Here is a 20,992-nt window from a genome sequence, read left to right as displayed (position 1 = left end):
ATGTCGTGACCAAGGCGTTTTGGTCATGATAACCAGAAAGCCACCAATTTGTAATTTAAGTTTGTGGAAAGCCTGCCTCTTGATGGTGAAATTTCCAGACCTGGAATTTTAGACGTCTTCCGGCATTTCAGTTAGAATCATTGTAGAAGTAAGACATATGGTGTCTTTATACCATTCCCTGTATGGTTTCCTATTTTCCATTTTACCTAGATTTATGTAGCTCGGCGCCCTAATGCTTATGGCACATGAGCTGCTGTATTTGCATTTGATACTTCAGAAAGGAACTTTCGACATCCAAGGTTGGAGTTTAGAGTGGAAACTTTTAAGTCTCTTGCTTATATAACCACATTCCTTGGTTAATCCAAACTGCTGAGGTAATGAGTTTTGTGGTCTTCATATGTTCCTGAGATAGTTCTTCACATATGTAAAAACTGAGCGCGATCGGAAACTTTTGGAAGGGAAAGTTTCATCTAGGCCGGTGGGTTACAAACTGGAGATCCTTGTGAATGGCCTTGTGAATTTGCTCCTTTACCGTACTGTACCTGTTTGCTCAATAGGTGTCAATGCAAATGCCACACGTAGGATTGAAACTGAGCAGCAACCAGCTCATTTGCCTAGGGACAATAAGGCTTAGACCTTCCCCCAGTATTATCCATCTGATTTTGTGTGGTTGTATGTGTTGTTGTGATAGTTAATGTGTGTCTGCAGACCGTTGTGAATGCCAGTCAGTGTGTGTGGATCACTAAGAAGTTTCAAGAACTGGTGTATCACAACGGCTAAGAGACCAAGGTGCAAATTTGGAAAGTTCCTGGTTTGTCTCTCTCATGATGTGCTACGATCTCACTAGGTTGCTTTGAGTGAGCCAGTGTCACTCAGCCTCATCCCCCACAACCCCTACAATAATACTGACCTACTGCATGGGGTTCTAAGGATTCCAGCATTATACAGTGGTACCTGTAACACTTCAGGTTACAGACTCTGCTAACCCAGAAATAGTGCTTCAGGTTAAGAACTTTGCTTCAGGATGAGAACAGAAATCGTGTTCCGGCGGCGCAGCAGCAGCAGGAGGCCCCATTAACTAAAGTGGTGCTTCAGGTTAAGAACAGTTTCAGGTTAAGCACCGACCTCCGGAACGAATTAAGTACTTAACCTGAGGTACCACTGTATATGTGAAGCCCTTTACAGACTCTTAAAGTGATTTATAAATCGTAGAATATTTGCTAGATTATTATTATTTATTGAGGGTGGCGTGTCGTGAACTTAGACCTCCAGAAGATTGAGTTCTATGCAAAGCCATATAACGGACTTGACCACTTCTGGGGGACTAGTGCCTTCTTGAAGGCCTTCTGTTGCATCTAGCCTGGTGCCATCCAGATGTTTGAGGCCAAGGGGTGGTGTAGAAAAAACATCTGGAGGGCACTGGCTTGTAGGAGTCTGGTGTAGATTTTGAGGGGCATGGTAGAAGAGCTGATAGTGTTGCATTTTGGCTGAGGAGACACGCTCAATTCGCTGCCCAGCCATGAAACTCGCTGTCTGGCCTTTGGAAGTCAACATGTGTCAGCCTGACCTACCTTGTAGGTTTGACCTGGAGGTAAAAATAGTGTGATTTCAAGTACGCCACCCTAAGTTGCCTGTGGAAAACAAATGCAATAAATCAGTTGTTCACAAAATTGGCACTGGTGTTTGCTGATTATAATTCTAGAATAGTGACTGTAGATTGAATTGGTTCAGAAATTCTAATAAAAACACCAGTTATATGCAACTGGAGTAATGTGGCTTCACCCACTTTTGCCTGGAAACACGTTTATATTATTATTTTCACTTTATGTTTATATATTCAAATAAACAAACAAAAAACCTTCCAGTCAGATGGTTTCACTTTAAATGTTTATAAGGTGCACTCGTGGAACATGTTATATCTCTCAAGGGGAATGGTGTTGCTCGTGTGTTATGTAAATATGCCAGGAAGCCCAACTGCATGAGTGGAAGTTCTTAAACATTCCTGGAGTGATGTGTGAGGAGCGACTGAGGTGGTATCAGCTATGTGCTTCTGGGGAGACATATGTACAGTGGTACCTCGAGTTACAAACAAGGTTACAAACTCCACTAAGCTGGAAGAGATACCTTGAGTTGAGAACTTTGCCCCAGGATGAAAATGGAAATCGTATGCCGGCGGCGCAGCAGCAGCAAGAGGCCCCATTGGTGAAAGCACGCCTCTAGTTAAGAACAGTTTCAGGTTAAGAACGGACCTCCAGAACAAATTAAGTTCATAAGTAGAGGTACCACTGTACAGCATGTCAGTATCAAAACTGGTTCTACAGATGTCCTAGAGTCTTTCAGCACAGTAGACATGAACATAAAGCATATCTTAATTGTTTGGTTTTTCCTCTTTCTGTCTTCACAGGACCCGCAGAGGTTCCCATGATGTCGCCAAATGGATCTATTCCTCCCATACATGTGCCTCCAGGTTATATATCACAGGTATGCTTTTTCAGCAAAAGAATTTGGGTGCCGGCAGGGATGTGTCATTTCAAACATTTGCATGGTATTCAACATCCCGCCTTCTCTCTCTTTTCGCGCGCAAGCTTCTAGTCCTCATGGTGGCGACCTGATCCCACCTATGAAGGCACCAGTAGGGTTCTTGGTGACAAAATTGTGTACTTCCTCTTTGCCTCTAGCTCAAAATGCCTCTTGTTGAGTCCCTTCCGCTGGCTGGTCAAAGCCACCCTCCCATGGAACTCTGTAGAAGGAATGGAGAAGAGGGTTTGCAGATCTGCTTCCTCCTCTCTGGCTAATAATAATAATAATAATAATAATAAACTTTTATTTATATCCCGCCCTCCCCGGCCAAAGTCGGGCTCAGGGCAGCTAACATCAGATATATAACATTATTATAAAATCAAACAATAATTAAATTACCTCCTAAAAACAGGTAAAAATCAAATTAAAGTCTAATTAGATGGCTTTCCGCAGGGTTAGGGTTAGATAGAGGCAGAAGGAGAAGATCTCTCCCAACTATCCCTGGACCATCCATTTGGACGTCCCCATCTGATCTTCGGGTGGCGCTGTGGGTTAAAGCTTCAGCACCTAGGGCTTGCCGATCGCAAGGTCAGCGGTTCGAATCCCTGCGGCGGGGTGCGCTCCTGTTGTTCGGTCCCAGCGCCTGCCAACCTAGCAGTTCGAAAGCACTCCCGGGTGCAAGTAGATAAATAGGGACCGCTTACTAGCGGGAAGGTAAACAGCGTTTCCGTGTGCGGCTCTGGCTTACCAGAGCAGCGATGTCACGCTGGCCACGTGACCCGGAAGTGTCTTCAGACAGCGCTGGCCCCCGGCCTCTTTGAGTGAGATGGGCGCACAACCCTAGAGTCTGTCAAGACTGGCCCGTACGGGCAGGGGTACCTTTACCTTTACTTTTACCTATCTGATCTTCCTCCCTCCTCTCGCATCTAGGGCTGCTCCACATTACCAAGAAGAGTAAGCTTTGTGAAATCAGCCCTTTAACATCTGAATATAGCAGCTGGCCGTGTAGTCATAGGAAAAGCTATATATTGTCTCTCTCTCTCTTCCCCCCGCCCCACATTCTCCCCGTTGAATTGAAACTTACTTCCCGCCATGTGGAAAACGAATGTTCTGTTTTTTCAAATGACTTCATACCAAGAAACAGCTTGAAGCACGTAGTAGTCACTTGGTGTAGCTTTTCTGTTGTTGTTTGTTGGTGCTGATGTTATAATAGCTGTGTTCGCCTTATTTGCTCTTGCCCGGGCCCAGCGATGTCGGTAATTAATAGGACTATTGAGTGATTATTTAATTTGCCTTCTGTTTGTTTTGGCACTGGGATGACAAGGATGTAAAGGAAATAAGAACATTCCAGCTTGCAAACGAAAACATATTTTGACTTCGGTTTGGTCGGCCCTCGGAAGGCTGCGTCTCGAGAGCCAGGCAGAAAGCAGATACCCCTGCGGAGAAATAACAAGGCCTATTAGGTGAAAGCTATAAAACCCACCCCACCCCACCCCATTTTGTTACACCAACCCTTTGGGCTACGGAGTTTTAGCCTCAAATGTTACCTTTGCTGCCCATTGATTGAAGCCACCTAGGTTCTGGGAAAATGATCTGCAGAAAGAGCTGGCTTGTGTGGGGCAAGGTGGGCTTTGTTGACAATCAGCAGGTGAATAATAATAATAATTTATTATTTGTACCCCGCCCATCTGGCTGAGTTTCCCCAGCCACTCTGGGTGTCTTCCAATAAAGATTAAAAATACATGAAAATGTCACACATTAAAAACCTCCCTGAACAGGGCTGCCGTCAGATGACTTCTAAATGTCAGGTAGTTATTTATCTCTTTGACATCTGGTGGGAGGGCATTCCACAGGGCGGGCGCCACTACTGAGGAGGCCCTCTGCCTGGTTCCCTGTAGCTTTGCTGTGAACAGCTGTAGAGCCTCTTTAAAGCAGAAATGTTTATGGGGTTGTGGGATGGGGACCCCAACTGCTCTGCAATCCTCCCCAATCCTTTGCTTCTTCCTCGAAGATATCCCTTCCCTCAACTCCCACTGTTTCTGAAACACAAAGAAGAATGGAGAAGCCACCTCTGTCTCTTCCAAGCCTTGCCTGTGTTTCTCCTCACTGCTGAAGCCTTGGTTTTGTAAGCTACTTGCAGCCAATGATCTGTTCCTTGCTGCCCATTCCGTAAAACATTCCGTACTTTGATAGTGCTATATATATATAGTGGTACCTCGGTTTTTGAACGTCTCCATTGACAAACATTTCAGCTTTTGAACACCATAAACCCGGAAATAAATGCTTTGGTTTTGGAACATGCCTCAGAAGTCGAACGTGCCACGTGGCTTCCGCTGAGTGCAAGATTCTGAGGCCTAGCTGTCGGCTGTTGAGTTTTCAGTTTTCGAACTTTTCAGAACTCGAACAGTCTTCCGGAATGGATTAGCTTTAGTTGTATATATATGCACTGTATATATATATATGCTTAATATAATTAGTTGCAACCCAGAAGTTCGAAAACATGCCTCACAGTGTGTCAATACAGAGTCCCTTCTATTTGTTGTTTTTTCTTTGCTTACTGAGGTGCTGGTTTTTGTGTGTGTGTTCTGGTTTGCTCAAGTCACTTTGCTTTGTGGCCATAGTGTGGATGTCCTCTCTTGGCTTGATTACTTGACTGTATGAGGTGGTGTCAACTTTGGAGTGCTCTGCTGAATTGCTTTATGTTGGGCAGGAGTGGAGAACCTCAGGGCCACCCTTAGACGTCTCTCTGACCCTTGGGCCTCTCTCTAAGCCATGCCCCATCTCCCCAGACCACACCTCCTCACCTTTGTTCCACTGTTGCACCCTTATTGTCTTTACCTGGCTAAAATGGGCCTTTGAATTCTGATAATGCCTTTTGCTCACCTGGGTAGAGCATAAAGAGGAAGGGGGGTGTGTGTTTATATGTAGAAACTACCCTACTGTGGCAAGACAGTTTTTACATTTGAGTTTGAATGGTCATCAGTCATGGATGCTTTAGCTGAGGTTCCTGCAGAGAGTTGAACTAGATGACCCTTCCAGTTCTACAATTCTATGATTCTTTGCTCCTCCTACTTTTGCCTCTGGCCCCACCAGCATGTGGCCTTCATAAGGTTGCCCAGAAGTAAAAGTGGCTATGAATAAGTTGGCCTATGTTTTACCTATTCTTCAACATTCACTGAAGTTGGGGGGTGGGGTGGGGGGCTACACTTTTCAAAGCTGGCTGAAGTTTTCGTGAAAAGTGATTCCTTTTTTGGCCCAGCTCTGTTTCCAACACAGTCCAGAAAACCTTGTTCTCTTGGGACAGACGGTGGGAGGAACTCATAGCTTATATAGACTCGAAGTGCCGGGCTGCGTGAACCTGTTAAGTCAGACAGAACATTATCTAAGCCTGAAGGAAATGCAGATATGATTTCTTTATGAAGTCTTGGATAAATCTGTTCAAATGTATTGAGTCTCCGTTAATTCCCAAGGTCACAATGAAAATACAATTTACCTTTTAGAAACATGACTATAAACTTTAAATCTCCCCATAGAGAACTTTCCCCCAAAACATACCCAGAGTCAAAAGTAATATGCCGTTATTTGTCAAAAACTTAGTTCTTGGCGATTGATTTCAGTGAGGAGAGCTAAGCACGAACGTAAGAAAATCTCTGCTAAATCAGGCCAATTGCCCACTTAGTCCAACATTTTATTCTTACAGTGGCCAAGGAGATGCCCATTATGGGACATGAACCCTATTAAGACACCCCCATCTAAAAGTTGGAACTGGGCGCTTTCTGCAGTACAAAGTAGACGTCAGGCACATCTTGTGTGCTTCAGGGACATGTGGAAGGTGACTGGGCTGATTTAATTAAAAAGAGGTGTAGGGGTCAGCTCTGGCTCCAGGATTAGGGGCATTCTCAGGTAGGATATCCACAGATGGGCAGTGTTCGGTCCTAATTTATCATTTGCCCATTATAGCTCCTTTATCTGAAACGGTGGATTCTTACGCTTTGGGGTTTTTTGTTTTGTTGCAAATAAATAATGCATTGTTCACCGTTAGCTCTGTCCGTGCTGTTCGGTGTTCATGAATAAGGCAAGGTTTGTCCATTCAAAGAGGCCGCCGGTGCACGTATTTCGGTTTTCCTTTGATCTCCATTCAAAATTCCATTGATAAAGCAATTATGGAATGCCTTGCTATAATTACTGTGGCTGCCTGAGTGTCTGCCATGAACGACGTTACCACCAAAAGTGCTGGCGCTTCGATATGGACGTTATTCTTCCTAACCATGAAAAGCTTTTTATTATTATTAATGGGAATAAAATCCGTGCGTCTTAAAATTATTTCACCTGTGAATTGCATCCGTTATATCAACCTTGCTGCCTCCTCTTTTTTTGCAGGTAATAGAAGACAACACGGGTGTTCGCAGGGTGGTGGTCACACCTCAGTCTCCGGAGTGCTACCCTCCCAGCTACCCTTCCGCCATTTCTCCGACCCACCACTTACCCCCATATCTTACTCACCACCCGCATTTCATTCATAACTCTCATACGGCTTTCTACCCACCGGTGACTGGGCCTGGAGACATGCCACCCCAGTTTTTCCCTCAGCATCATCTCCCCCCTACAATCTACGGAGAGCAAGGTAAGAGGACAACTGGTGTGGGGTTTCTAGCCTTGCAGAAGCAGCTCGCTGGGTGCTATGCTAGCCTCCCAACAGGTGGGTCGCTGTTGCTCACAGGGAGATGGGCGCATTGCAAACACACTGGCAGAGCCGATCCAGCATCCTGCCAATGTGTTTCCACCATGCTGCCCTCCTTTCTGCGTCACCCTCTCCTTCCCTATAAGCAACAGCCACCTAACTCTTGGGAATCAAGCATAGTGACTCTGCTCTACCCAGTGAGCCTCTTCAACCATCTGGACTTCGTGTATTTTGCTGTTTTCCCCCAGCATGATTGTATTTTGCATGGGTTTTTTTTAAAAGAAACAAAATGTGTACAATACAAAGCTGATTGAAGTTACAGGTGTATTACAGGGAAGGGATTTGTTTTTCTTTAAATGTTTGCAGTATTTGCTTCATTATCAATACCAGGCTTTGAAGTTGTACCAGTGAAATGTTGCAGTTTGCCCCTTCAGCTATAAGAGGAGCAGCGTTCGAAACTCCCGTTGTCCTAGGCGCATTTTGCAACAGGGTTTTCATTAGCGTGAGCAGTTTCTGAGCTCTGGGCACAGTACTGCGCCTAAGATTTCAGATTAAAACTGCAGAGCGGAAGGAAAGGGGACCTTTTTCTGCCTCCCCACTTCCAGCTACTCTCTTGAAGACTGGAGAAGAGACCCTCTTAAGAATATTAGGGGTATGGGCAGGGGAAGGACTAGACCAGGTGAAAAATGAACATAATATTTTAGCTGCAGTTCGTTCATTTTCAGCTTTGTATTTTTGTTATAATAAAGTGTGCCTAGACATTCGGGATGCGGGTGGCGCTGTGGGTTAAACCACAGAGCCTAGGACTTGCTGATCAGAAGGTCGGCGGTTCGAATCCCCACGACGGGGTGAGCTCCCGTTGCTTGGTCCCTGCTCCTGCCAACCTAGCAGTTTGAAAGCATGTCAGAGTGCAAGTAGATAAATAGGTACCACTCCGGCGGGAAGCGGCTTAGTCATGCTGGCCACATGACCCAGAAGTTGTACGCCAGCTCCCTCGGCCAGTAAAGCGAGATGAGCACTGCAACCCCAGAGTCGGCCACGACTGGACCTAATGTTCAGGGGTCCCTTTACCCTTTACCTTTAGACATTCTGTTGTTGCGGCCATAATCTAGGTTTAAGGTACCATTAAGCTCCTAGCTTTCATATCTCAGTTCCTCACACTGAAGAGGAGTGCTGCTGCTTGCGACTCGAGTCGTCTTAGAGCTTTGTAGCACTGTTAGGGGCTTGCTGGCTGGGAGGGACTTCAGGAGAATTGCTTTCGATGAAGCGTTAGGGTTAGGGAGAAATTCCTAATTATAAGACGAGGGGAGTTGGAGGCAAGATGCCTCTGGGTATTAGTTGCCTGAGAGTTGCTGTTGGGTATCTGGTTCGGGGCTGCGAGCAAAGACCCGCCTTTGGCGTATAGGTAAAGGGACCCCTGACCATTAGGTCCAGTCAAGACCGACTCTGGGGTTGCGGCGCTCATCTCGCTTTATTGGCCAAGGGAGCCAGCGTACAGCTTCCGGGTCATGTGGCCAGCATGACTAAGCCGCTTCTGGCGAGCCAGAGCAGCGCACGGAAACACCATTTACCTTCCCGCTGAAGCGGTACCTATTTATCTACTCGCACTTTGAGGTGCTTTCGAACTGCTAGGTTGGCAGGCGCTGGGACCGAGCAACGGGAGCTCACCCCGTTGTGGGGATTCGAACCGCCGACCTTTCGATCAGCAGGTCCTAGGCTCTGTGGTTTAACCCACAGCGCCACCCGCGTCCCTAAACTATGCCTTTGGCATAGTTTGTCATAAATGGGGAATCGCTTTTCTTGGAGGCCTTCAGAAAGAGGCTGGGTAAGCATTTGAGGGACTCTTCAGGACCAAGGCTTCCTACCATCCGGGCGAGGGGTAGAGGTTGTGCTTGTCCGGTGCATTTGTGTTTAGCCAGCTGCAGTCAGGTTAGCAAAGAAAATTAGATTTGACAAGCCTTGCCCTGCAGGCAAGGACCACTGTCAGAAAGAAGCAAACATGAGTCCCCTGTGTTGTCGCTAATGAATAGAGACAAAGCACCTTTATCCCTCATGTCATGTGAAGTCACGCTGGTGACTTCTCAAAAATGGAAAAGACGAGAGGTGTCATTTATTTATTTTGCAAAAAACACACCACTCCCAACAACCAACGTCTGCCTGCTTCTGGAAAAGACAGTGAAGTGGGTCCCAGTGAAACTGTCTGATGGTCCCTGAGGGTAACAGGGCCATCCTTATTGTGTGAGAGAGATTTGAGCAGTTTACTGCATCAGAGATGCTCCTCGTCATGTGTGCTGCGAAGGGAGACCCTTTCCCATTTAAGATATGTCATCAGAATGCAAGACATGCAACTGAAAGCAATTGAGAGCAGAATTGTTTCTGATAGATGTGGTTAATCTGCGTCATATACCCAAATGGTAGAATTCAAAACAGCAGCAGGGATTTTGCAGTGAGTTTCTCAACATAGGAAGCTGCCTTATACCAAGTCAGACCATTAGGTCAGTCCGGCCTGCACTGGCTGGCAGCAGCTCACCAGGGTTTCAGGCAGGGGTCTCTGCTAGCCGTGCTTTGGAGACACCAGATATTGGATCTGGGACCTTCTACTTGCAAAGCTGATGCTATTGCCCCTGAGCTAGGTCCCTTCGCCCCAGGTGTTTTGAACAATCACATCTTTTCAGAGCTCATTTTCCCCACTGATGGGATTGCTGCTTCCTTTAGAGGGGAGTCCCATGAGCTATATAGCCTTTGGTGCAGATGAAAATGCTTCACTCTCAACTGTTGTTTTCATAAAACTGCCCTGAGATCTACGGGTATGGGGCGGAGTACACATTTATTAAGTGAATGAATGAAACAACACGATGGAAGTATCACAGTTTGTTATGGCGATATACTCAACTCTAAAACACTCAGTAGACAACGTAAAACCTGAGATTTATAAAAGCTATAAATAAGTAACCCAACAAAAGCATATTTTTCCTAAGCCTATAAGCCTGGGCTCCAGAGCGGCTCCATGAGCAGGCTGTTGCATATATTTGGGGCCATTACTGAAAAAGCCACAGTTTCCCCATAGCATTTCTTACCTCCATTTTCGTTGAGAGAACTGTGAGCAGGGTCTCCGGTGTAGACCTTAATGAGCTGTACAGTATACACAGCTAGGCCTGGCATTACCGCTCGTTTTCCATGTGGCTGCAGAGGAACTGGCAATGCCATGCTGCTGAGCTTAACCCTGTGGTCAGAGGCTACTGCCTCCCCATGGAGTTTCAGATGCCGCACAGTAAATTTAGGTGAAGGTTGACTTGGCCCAACCTATAATTTATGGAAATAAAGCCCTTTGACATGTGTTTAGAATTAGGACATGAGAGGCATAGCTTTGCCATGCAGAGAGTTATGAATAGTAGTCTTCCATTTCATTCCTCGGTGCTTGAAAGTCTTTTAGGTCTTGGGATATGCTTTTAGGTCTGGAGCAAGTTTGGAAAAAGTCCACGTATCATTATATAAGCTGTGCTCACAACTCTAGCATTTTGTGCTGCAATATCTCCCAGATTCTACAACTCCAGAAGATGCGTTTTGCAGTTGAGCAGATGTGCATGGATGAGCATATTCTGTACTCTTCACAGATTTGATGCAAATGTTCTAAATATATAAAGGAATGACCTGGATCTAGCAAAGGAGGTGCCCACGTATGAATGTACTAACTGAAGAAAGCCCCCCTCCCTCCCTCCTTCTCAGCTACTTCAGTAAAGATACGGTACAAGTTGTAACAAAACATCTGTTGTTGTGGTCACCTGCGGTTCTTGGCTGCATTTGCTCGGAGGACATTTTCAAATTAAAGGATGGCCAGTTTCTTTTTTAGACAAGAATGGGCAAGATTATCAGGATTGGCTCATGGTGCAAAATGTTAATTTCAGGCATGTGCATTTCTAGGGCTCTTACAGACATTATGTTTGAAAACCTGAAATAAAAAATATTCTAGGTTTGACACATGCCTACTGACTCCGCTAGCCCAGAAATAGTACCTCGGGTTAAGAACTTTGCTTCAGGATTAGAACAGAAATCGTGCGGCGGCGGCGCAGCGGCAGCAGCAGGAGGCCCCATTAGCTAAAGTGGTGCTTCAGGTTAAGAACAGTTTCAGGTTAAGAACGGACCCCCAGAACAAATTAAGTACGTAACCAGAGGTGCCACTGTATTTAGAAGAGTACAGTGTCAATAGGATGCAAGTACACTAGTACCTCGGGTTACATACGCTTCAGGTTACATACGTTTCAGGTTACAGACTCCGCTAACCCAGAAATAGTACCTCACGTTAAGAACTATGCTTCAAGATGAGAACAGAAATTGTGCTCTGGCGGCGTGGCGGCAGTGGGAGGCCCCATTAGCTAAAGTGGTGCTTCAGGTTAAGAACAGTGTCAGGTTAGGAACGGACCTCCGGAACGAATTAAGTTCTTAACCAGAGGTACCACTGTATTCAGTGATCTGATTCACACGGCATGGTAAACCTAACTTGTTTACCATGCAAACAACAAGTACTTGTTGAAGCTTCAACAATAACATGGAGCGCGATTCCACTTTGTTCCTTCCTCCGCCTTTTCTTTACCGCTGCACCGTGTTGAACCAAGCCAAGGTATGGTTTGCATTTCATCTAAGCTGGGACTTGTGGTCATGCTGTCTTCTTAACCAAGAACAGTCCTTGGCTACAGCTCATGGTTAGTGAGAACTAGAGCTTCACCACCACTCCTGGATTGGGTAATTTGTTATTCCTAGTCTTGGCTTAGCTCAACTCAGCAGGAAAGAGGGCTTGGGAGGAGGAAAACCGCTGCAAGCTCCTCTTTGGGAAATCTCATGGTCCTGGTAAGTTTAGTGTTATGTGGGAACGCAAGCAGTGTTTTTCATTGTGGTGGTAAATGAGTGCTGACGAAGCTGGCTTTGGGTCTAAGCTGATCCTGTTTCTTTTCTTTATATTTCAGAGATTATACCACTATATGGAATGTCCAGTTACATAACCAGGGAAGATCAGTACAACAAACCACCGCACAAAAAAATCAAAGAACGGCAGATCGATCGCCAAAACCGTTTGAACAGCCCCCCTTCGTCCATCTACAAGAGCCATCTAGGAAACTGTTCCCCAGTCTACAATGGCACCATCAAGGCTCACAATGGAGCCGCGAACGGGGGAGGAGGAGGAGGAGCAGCCGTGCCTGTCGTGAAAAAAACCGAACGCAGAGCAAGAAGCAGCCCAAAGTCAAGCGAGCAAGAGCTGCACGGTAAAGTTAGCTGGTGCTTCTTTGTAATATATTTCAGGTTTTTTTAAAACCCAAAAAAACATACGCGCAATGAACTAAGCTGAAGGGGCACCAATGTCATTCACGAAGCATCGGACGCATAAGCAGTAAGCCGAGTTGCTTTTGTTTTGAAGTTTGGAAAAGATTGGGACAGGGGAGGTTGGATAGAGCTTTGCCCATTCTCTCTTTGTGGAGCCACTTTGCGCATTACACAGTAAACCTGGGTTTTCCCATAGACTGTACACTCAGCAGACAGCCGTAGCTAAAGGGAGGTCCCTGACAAGTGTCCCTGTATTTTGTCCTTTTTGGCAAAGACATCGGTCACAGTTTTGGGTTAAAACATCGGCACTCCACCTATAGTGAATCCCGGAAACAACCCTTGAATGCTGTCTAGTATCAGCATTAAAAATAGCTTCTGGGTTGTATCTAATGCTGCGTGTGCCGTGTTTTGCTCGTGTAATGAAATTCCTCTTGCCCTTCTCCCCTGCCTCCTGCAAATTTTCTCCAAGAAGCCCCCCAAGCCTAGAGTGTGCGGGGAGAGGAGAGGAGGCTGAAATTTCACTGGGCAAGCAAAAATCTGCTGTTCCAGTGGTTGGCTGCATTGGATACAAGTGCTGGTTCCCTTGGTATTTTAAAAAGTACATAAGATTAGATAGCTTTCCTGCATGTACGCTCACTTGGAAGTAAATTCTATTGAGGTCACTGGGACTTACTCACAAGGAACTATGCGCAACTGCTACCTGTGGGCTTTGTTAAATTCCAAGCTGCGATTTGAATGCCAGAGTTTAGCTATGTGAAGAAGTACTTTGTTTTGCCTGCACATGCCTTTCCAACATTCAGCTTCATGGAATGGCCCTGAGTTCCGGTGTCATAAGAGTGGGAGAACCACTTTTCTGGTTCCCATGCATAGTTTTATATAGTTTTTAATTTAAAAAAGCTAACCTTTTCTATATGCATTAAAAGCTCCTGCCCAATAAGGAGTAGAGGGCAAGTCTTTTAACTGCATTGCAATATTACCCACATCAGTTGCAACTCAAATTTGTAGCCGTTACAGTTTTGTATGCAAGCGACAACGTCCGCCCCCCACCAAAGACATTATGCTCCCTCTCCTGGAGATTAAAGCAGGAAACATGCTGAATGTCTACAAATCTTTGGAGGATATAATTTGGGACCAGCTCAGTTTAGCCCACTTTGACTTTCAGCTCTCCAGCTGATGGACACTGGGCCATGTTTTTAGATTTCCTGGGTGCTACACGTTCTAAATGATTATGCAAAACCAGCAGGCCTCTTTCGGCATAAAATATACCTTTTGGCTGAAGCTCTTCTGGGTACATATGCGAGTAAACACCCCTTTCACCACCTGTGAGGTCTACACCCATTTCACTTGCAGGAATGATGAAGGATGATACCTTGGAGCTATCTGGCAACTGTAGTCGTTTCCTCTTTTTCCAGACACAACAAATGAGTTGCTCAGGCCACAGAGTGAAGCAGACATCAGGGAGTGGAAGTAGCAGATGCAGGAGGTGCCCTGCCCATTGATTTGCTTCATACCCAAACCATTTCTTATGCCCAGGAGTGCTACGTTTGTCCTGTGTTCTTGGCTTCTCTACAGAGCCAGTGTGGTGTAGTGGTTAAGAGCAGTAGTCTTGTAATCTGGGGAACCGGGTTCGCGTCTCCGCTCCTCCACATGCAGCTGCTGGGTGACCTTGGGCCAGTCACACTTCTTTGAAGTCTCTCAGCCCCACTCACCTCACAGAGTGTTTGTTGTGGGGGAGGAAGGGAAAGGAGAATGTTAGCCGCTTTGAGCCTCCTTAAAGGGAGTGAAAGGCGGGATATCAAATCCAAACTCTTCTTCTTCTTCTTCTACATGAAAAGATCAGGCAGTAGCTGATCGAAAAAGATTCTGTGTAGCCTGATATATATCAGGGACGTCCAACTCCCAAAAGACTTCAATCTACACCTGGGGGGGGTGGAATTACAGTGATCTACCCATGGGGAGATCCCAATTTCCATTCGCTTTTGGGGGGAGTCGAGCCATTAATCGATCACATACGTACAGCGATAACTCCGTCTTCCGCTTTTGCAATCATGCGCAAATGAAGGACAGAGTGAGGGGACAGGGCCGGATGTTCTTTTTCCCCGGCGGAGTACAATGAGCCCCCAATCGACCACAGTCAATGGAGTATTGACCTGTTGATCGCAGTCGACCAGTTGGCCACCCCTGATATATATCATAACAACATAGAGGAGCTGGGTATGTTTAGCCTGGGAAAGAGGAGACTGAGAGGAGATAGGATAGCCATCTTCAAATATCTCAGGGGCTGTCACATGGAAGAGGGAGCATGCTTGTTTTCTCCTGCTCTGGAAGGTAGGACTCAAACCTGTGGCTGCGAGTTACAAGAAGGGAGTTTCCAACTAAACTTTCGAAAACACTTTCTGACGGTTATGAGCTGTTCAGCAGTGGAACAGACTCCCACGAAAGGCGGTGGGCTCTTCTTCCCTAGATGTTTGAAAGCAGAGGTTGAGTGGCCATGTGTCATGGATGCTCTAGCTGAGATTCCTGCATTGCAGGGGGTTGGACTAGATGACCCTTGGGGTCCCTTCCAACTCTTAAGATTCTACGATGCTATGATTGGTTAAGATAGAGCTGCTCCCGGTCAGAGGAAGGTCATACTGGATTACATGTACAATTAGGCTGACCTGGTTTGAGGCTGCTTCCTATGCAAAGTAGCAGCAGAAGCTGTTTGGTTTGCAAAAATCCTGACATGTCTCTGTCTGAGTTGCAAGCATGTTGTCCTAATACTGCAGCCGCACATTGCATAATTAAGAGTGTGCAACTGAGATAGAGGCTGCAAGTGTTTCCATGTAACGCAGAGTCGGTGGGCACCCTTGGAGAGTTGCTATCGCCAAGGTCCCCTTCCCCTTCTGACTTCGTGGCCCCCAAGGCATTTATGAAATGGCACACCTGTGCCCAGGTTCACAATGCTCCCCTTTGTTTCCAGTAGTGATGACTCACGTCAATGGGGTCTGCATGTCAGAGCTACAAAGGTTCGCCTTTCTTCCTCTCCCCGGTTGGAATGCTTGGCCTTGCCTTTGACTCCAATATGCAGCTCCTAGTGCTGAAGTTTCAAGAGGGGGGAAATGAATGCTTTTCTTTTCTTTTGGTTTGTTTTCCCAAGCTGGCAGAGAGAAAAAAAAAAGTGTAGCTGTTCTTCCACCCCGCTTTTTTCAAAGGGGCATTGTGCTTCGGCGTTTGTTTGCTTCCGTCTCGCTGGTCTCCGCAAAGATCCCTTTCGAAATTTACCGATGGCAAAAGTGGCACAGGCAAGCACTGCCTAGAATTTTTCTGCTTCTCAAATCTCGCTTTTGCTTTCAACAAATTCTGGCTGGGCGCTTAACGCTGCAGGAAATAGTAGCTTTAATTTAATTTTCCTGGGCAAAGCTAGCTCTCCTGCAGAACAACTGGGATTTTTGCATCGGGCACCAGCTGTTGGGGCTTCAAAATGAGCTGATATTCCTGAGCACACAAGTTCAGCTGTCCTTGTTTTAACCATGAACATGTAACCGCGTCATATATGTTTATCAGTGGACACTTGGGTTGCGAACGTGATCCGTGCAGGATGCACGTTCGCAACCTGCAGCATTCATAACCCGCATCTGCACACACACAGGTTGCGATTTGGCGCTTCTGCACATGTGCAAAGTGCGATTTAGCGCTTCTGTGCATGCGCGGCCGCCAAAACCTGGAAGTAACCCATTCCGGTACTTCCGGGTTTCGGCAGTCCGTAACCTGAAAAAACGCAACCTGAAGCGGCTGTAACCCAAGGTATGACTGTATAACCTCTGTATAGCCACTGCTAAACAGACACTAGGCTTGGCCCTCCTCTCGTGTTTTTTGGGGGTGGGGGTAGGGATGAGGAGGATGAGAGTGACATTTGCACGTCTGGTTTTTGGAACAGGCTAAGAAAAATGGTTGGGTGGGGAGATGCAGTGCTGATGGTTGATTTGGAGCGGGGCTTGCTACAAAATGAGGTGTTGGGTACCGAGAGGACGTGGGTGGCGCTGTGGGTTAAACCACAGAGCCTAGGACTTGCCGATCAGAAGGTCGGCGGTTCGAATCCCCATGACGGGGTAAGCTCCCATTGTTCAGTCCCTGCTCCTGCCAACCTAGCAGTTCAAAAGCACCTCAAAGTGCAAGTAGATAAATAGGTACCGCTCCAGCAGGAAGGTAAACGGCGTTTTCATGTGCTGCTCTGGTTTGCCAGAAGCAGCTTAGTCATGCTGGTCACATGACTCGGAAGCTGTACGCCGGCTCCCTCGGCCGATAAAGCAAGATGAGCGCCGCAACCCCAGAGTCGGTCATGACTGGACCTAATGGCCAGGGGTCCCTTTACCTTTACCTTTATCTAGGCACGACACACATGCAAATGATAGTTGTCTAGCAATTTCTAGTAACTTCCTGTGTTTTCCTAAAAACCACTTTACTCTTTGCCCCACCCCTTTCTGTCCCTGCCCTTGTCCTATCCTTAAGAATGGTTCAGTCTGGTTTTTGGAACAGAGGCTAAGAAAAATGGTTGGGTGGGGAGATGCATCGCTGATGGGTGATTCTGAGCGGTGCTTGCTACAAAATGAGGTGTGGGATACCGAGAGCAAATTGGGGGGGGGGGAGGACTGTGTCTGGAGGAAGCTGGCAGGAGAAATACCAGGCCAGCGCTTGGCAAGGGAAAAGCGGGCACTCTTACTGAATTTCTAAAGGAGGCATTTGGTACAGAAGAAGCTGTAGCATACCACTAGCAGTCTCACAGGACAGAAACTTCTGCCATTTTCTTTGAGTAGTTCTGCTTGTTTGATGGATATATTTGTGTTGCTTTTCATGTGAATAAGTGCTCACATCAGTTAAATGGGATGTGTTTTATTACATTGCGATACCAGGGAGCAGCATGTGTGTTTCTGGGTACACAGCATGGCTGTAATTCTGACCAAAGATGGAAATCTCAAGACTAATTGAATGCCATTTCTGGGGCTAGGCCAAAGCCATATCAAAATTCTCCAGCTACTTTGGGGTATGTGTTATGAAATATTGAAAACTGCTGTGTTTCAGGGGCGGGGAGGAAGACAACATGTGAAAATAAAAGGAAGACATTTGTAACATCTAAATGTGAAAGTACTGTATGTTTTGGCGGTGAACCTGAGGTTATTATTTCGTATTTGATAAGTTCTTTGGATCATGCTGCCAGACCTCATGGAAGTTGGTTGCTGCTTCTCTGCCATTCTTCACCTAAAAGAAGTGGACTTGTTTTCTTCTGCCCTGGCTCTGATTAGGAGATATTTTGAAGCTACATTTTTCTGGGAAGTTCTGCAAGCTGCACAGCTGTGGAGCATGATCGTGGCTGGGAAATGCCAAGAAAACGGAATGAAGTCAAGTGCTGGAACGTTCACTGGGTCAGCTAGGGAGTGCTTTTTAGTTAAAATTGCACAAAGGAAAGGACAAAAAACAATGCAGGAAACGTTAATCAAATTGGTGTGTGTCTGAGAGGAGGCTGAATTTGTTTACTGCCCTTCCAGATAATCTTAAAAGGAAGAAGACAGTCTTTCCTTTCGGATTCTGGTTTTGCAAAGTTTGCTTCCTAATGAAACTGCAAGTCGAAGGGTCTCAGAAATACCTTCAGCTCCTTAGATTGGATGCCATGCAAGCTCTGAAGTGGAAAATTGGGGAGGAATTTCCCAGTGAAGGCAAAGAACGTGCATTTCTCAAAGCCATGGAAGCTCTTCCTGTAAGGCTTAGAGCCAAATGCACCAGAACGGGGATGTTTAAAAAGCCTCTTGTGGGTCGGCTGTCTTCCTATTTAAATTTACTTAGGACATTTTGCCATTGCACCTGACAATCTTCTCAGCAGGATGTTGCGAGGAGGAGTTCTTGGATGAGGCCCATTAAAGCACAAACTAATTTTGTCCAAATTGCCCAGAGAGGGGAAAGGGATGTACATAATACAAAACTCTGTGACCCTCAGAAGAAGGTCACAGGTCCGCTGTTCGCACAGTGTGGCACCAACAACTGGAGTTGTAGAAGCTGGCAAGAGATCGCTTGAGTTGGGTTGGGTTAAGCAGCCAAACCTACTTATTTAAAAACGTTTGGAGTTAGAGTAAATTGCACCTCACCGAGAAAATTCTGCTCTCTTTTTTAAAGCGTTTCCCATAGCAGCGCTGAGAGTGTTTTGTGGTGGGGTGCTGGATTAAAGAGCCTGGATTCAAATGATAGCTATGTTCTGTCTCCATTGTTTGGAAACTTCAGCTGGTGCAGAATTTGGCAGCCAGGTTGCTCACCAGGGCAGGATGATTTGAGCATATTACACTGACCCTGGCCAGACTACCCTGGCTGCCCATTAGTTACCAGGCCCAATTCAAGGCGCTGGTTTTGACCTATAGAGCCTTAAATGGCTCAGAACCACAACACCTCAAGGACTGCCTCTCCCCATATGAACCTACTCAGAGCCTGCGATCATCATCTGAGGCGCTTCTTCATGTGCCTCCTCCATGAGAGGTCAAGAGGGTGGAAACACGAGAAGGGGCCTTTTCTGCAGCGGCTCCCTGTTTGTGGAATGCTCTCCCCGGGGATGTCCGCCTGGCGCCTTCATTGTACACTTTTAGGCGCCAGGCGAAAACATTCTCTTCAACCAAGTGCATTTGTGGAAGGTGGAGATTATTGGTTTGTTTTTGTTCTTGTTTTTATTATGTATCTTTGTTGTTGTTGTTGTTGTTTGTAATTTTATGTTGTGAAGCACCCTGAGATCCATGGATGAAGGGCAGTGTCAGGTGCTGGTGGTGGTTGCTCGTGAGTAAGCAGGCAGGACTCCGACCTGTCTTTTACAGGTTTTATTTGGTGCAAACTATTTACAGTGCAGAACCCCAAAGTTCATGTCCGCCTTAGTCACTTGCAGATTCCGGGAGTGGCCCCTTCCGGTTTCTCCCCCAACATAAGAACTCAGACACCCCAGATCTCCACATCCCCTCCTTACGTTTCACCCCTCTGCACAAGCTGGGCGACGGAAACGGCATGTCTGCTTCCTGGTCAGCCGGGCTAGATGAGGTGCTTGGGCTCTCAGTAGCATCTTCGAGCCATCCCCTCGCTTGGCTACCCCCTTCCCCCTCTGCTTTCCCCACTGCTGGACGAGGAGCTGCTCCTCAGAAGCATCAGAATCTCTGTATTTCCCTGCCCCAGTCCCTTGACAGGCAGTATACAAATTTAATACAGTGGTGCCCTGCAAGACGAATGCCTCGCATGACGGAAACCCCGCAAGACGAAAGGGTTTTCCGTTTGCAGAGGCGCTTCGCAAGACGAATTTCCCTGTGGGCTTGCTTCGCAAGACGAAAATTGACGAAAATTCTTGCGATTTTTTTCCCCGCCCCAAAACCCCTTTTTCTGAAGCACTAAGCTGCTAAAAGCATTTTAGCAGCAAAACCGCTAATCCCTTAAGCCTTAAAAAGCCGTTTTTAGCCCTTAAACTGTCAATAGCGCTAATAGCGCTAATCCGCTAATGGGCTTGCTTCGCAAGACGAAAAAACCGCAAGACGAAAAGACTCGCGGAACGGATTCTTTTCGTCTTGCGAGGCACCACTGTAAATAAGAATAGGAATAATTGTCAGGGTCAGCATGCCTCTGAATGCAAGATGCTGGGAATCATAGGCGGGGAGACGGCTTCTGTTCTCTTTTCCTGTTGTGGGCTTCCCACAGGTATCTGGTTGGCCATGGTGAGAATAGGATTCTGGATTAGATGGGCCACTGATTGGCATGATCCAACATTGCTGCTCATACCTTCTTAAGCCAGCGTGGTGTAGTGGTTAAGAACAGTGGCCTCGTAATCTGGTGAACCGGGTTCGCTTCCCCGCTCTTCCACATGCAGCTGCTGGGTGACCTTGGGATAGTCACACTTCTCTGAAGTCTCTCAGCCTCACTCACCTCACAGAGTGTTTGTTGTGGGGGAGGAAGGGAAAGGAGATTGTTAGCCACTTTAAGACTCCTTAGGGTAGTGATAAAGCTACCCTTGGATATCAAATCCAAACTCTTCTTTAGCCCCGGCTGCAGTGGTCCTGAAGCCGGACCCTGATCTGCTTCCCATATCTAATAGAAATCCAGCATCACCTCCACTTAGGTCAGCGTGCGCTCTCACAGTTGCAAAAGTTTAAAAACAAAGCCCAGACCTGCTGCACCCGGAGCAACTAAATAATATTTTTTACAGCTGGTTTAGTCCGAGTCAGGCAAAATATCTGATAAAATTATTTACCTTTTAAATAATTTAAAAGCTATTCAAAATGCGATGGGGGTGAAAATAAGTTTTAGAGGAGGCTTCGAAACGCAGCCTTTTGCATGCACGTTCTCACAAAGCTGCAATGTGTGGTTTGTTGAGAAAGAGAAAAATCAAGCAAAGCAGCATTCGGCATTTGTAAATGAAGTCCACGGTTTAGCTGACATGTGTATGACATGGCAGCTGGCAGCTTCCTTCTGGATCTCCGGAGC

General features: G+C 46.4%; 1 protein-coding gene across 2 annotated transcripts in view; it reads left to right on the top strand.

The window, feature by feature from the left end:
- Positions 1-20,992, top strand: part of FNDC3B (fibronectin type III domain containing 3B) — a 285,915-nt gene that overhangs the window by 167,358 nt on the left and 97,565 nt on the right. For both annotated transcript variants that reach the window (XM_083441945.1, XM_083441946.1), the window contains exons 4-6: positions 2,405-2,481; positions 6,901-7,144; positions 12,163-12,459. In XM_083441945.1, the coding sequence (XP_083298071.1) occupies positions 2,405-2,481; positions 6,901-7,144; positions 12,163-12,459 (618 nt within the window). The remainder of the gene's footprint in view (positions 1-2,404; positions 2,482-6,900; positions 7,145-12,162; positions 12,460-20,992) is intronic.

This window comes from Podarcis tiliguerta (genome assembly GCF_965153285.1).
Source record: "Podarcis tiliguerta genome assembly, chromosome: 5".
In the NCBI taxonomy this organism is placed as follows: Eukaryota; Metazoa; Chordata; class Lepidosauria; order Squamata; family Lacertidae; genus Podarcis; species Podarcis tiliguerta.
The sequence above is the reverse complement of the archived record's forward strand: the minus strand, read 5'-3'. Positions and strand labels throughout refer to the sequence as shown.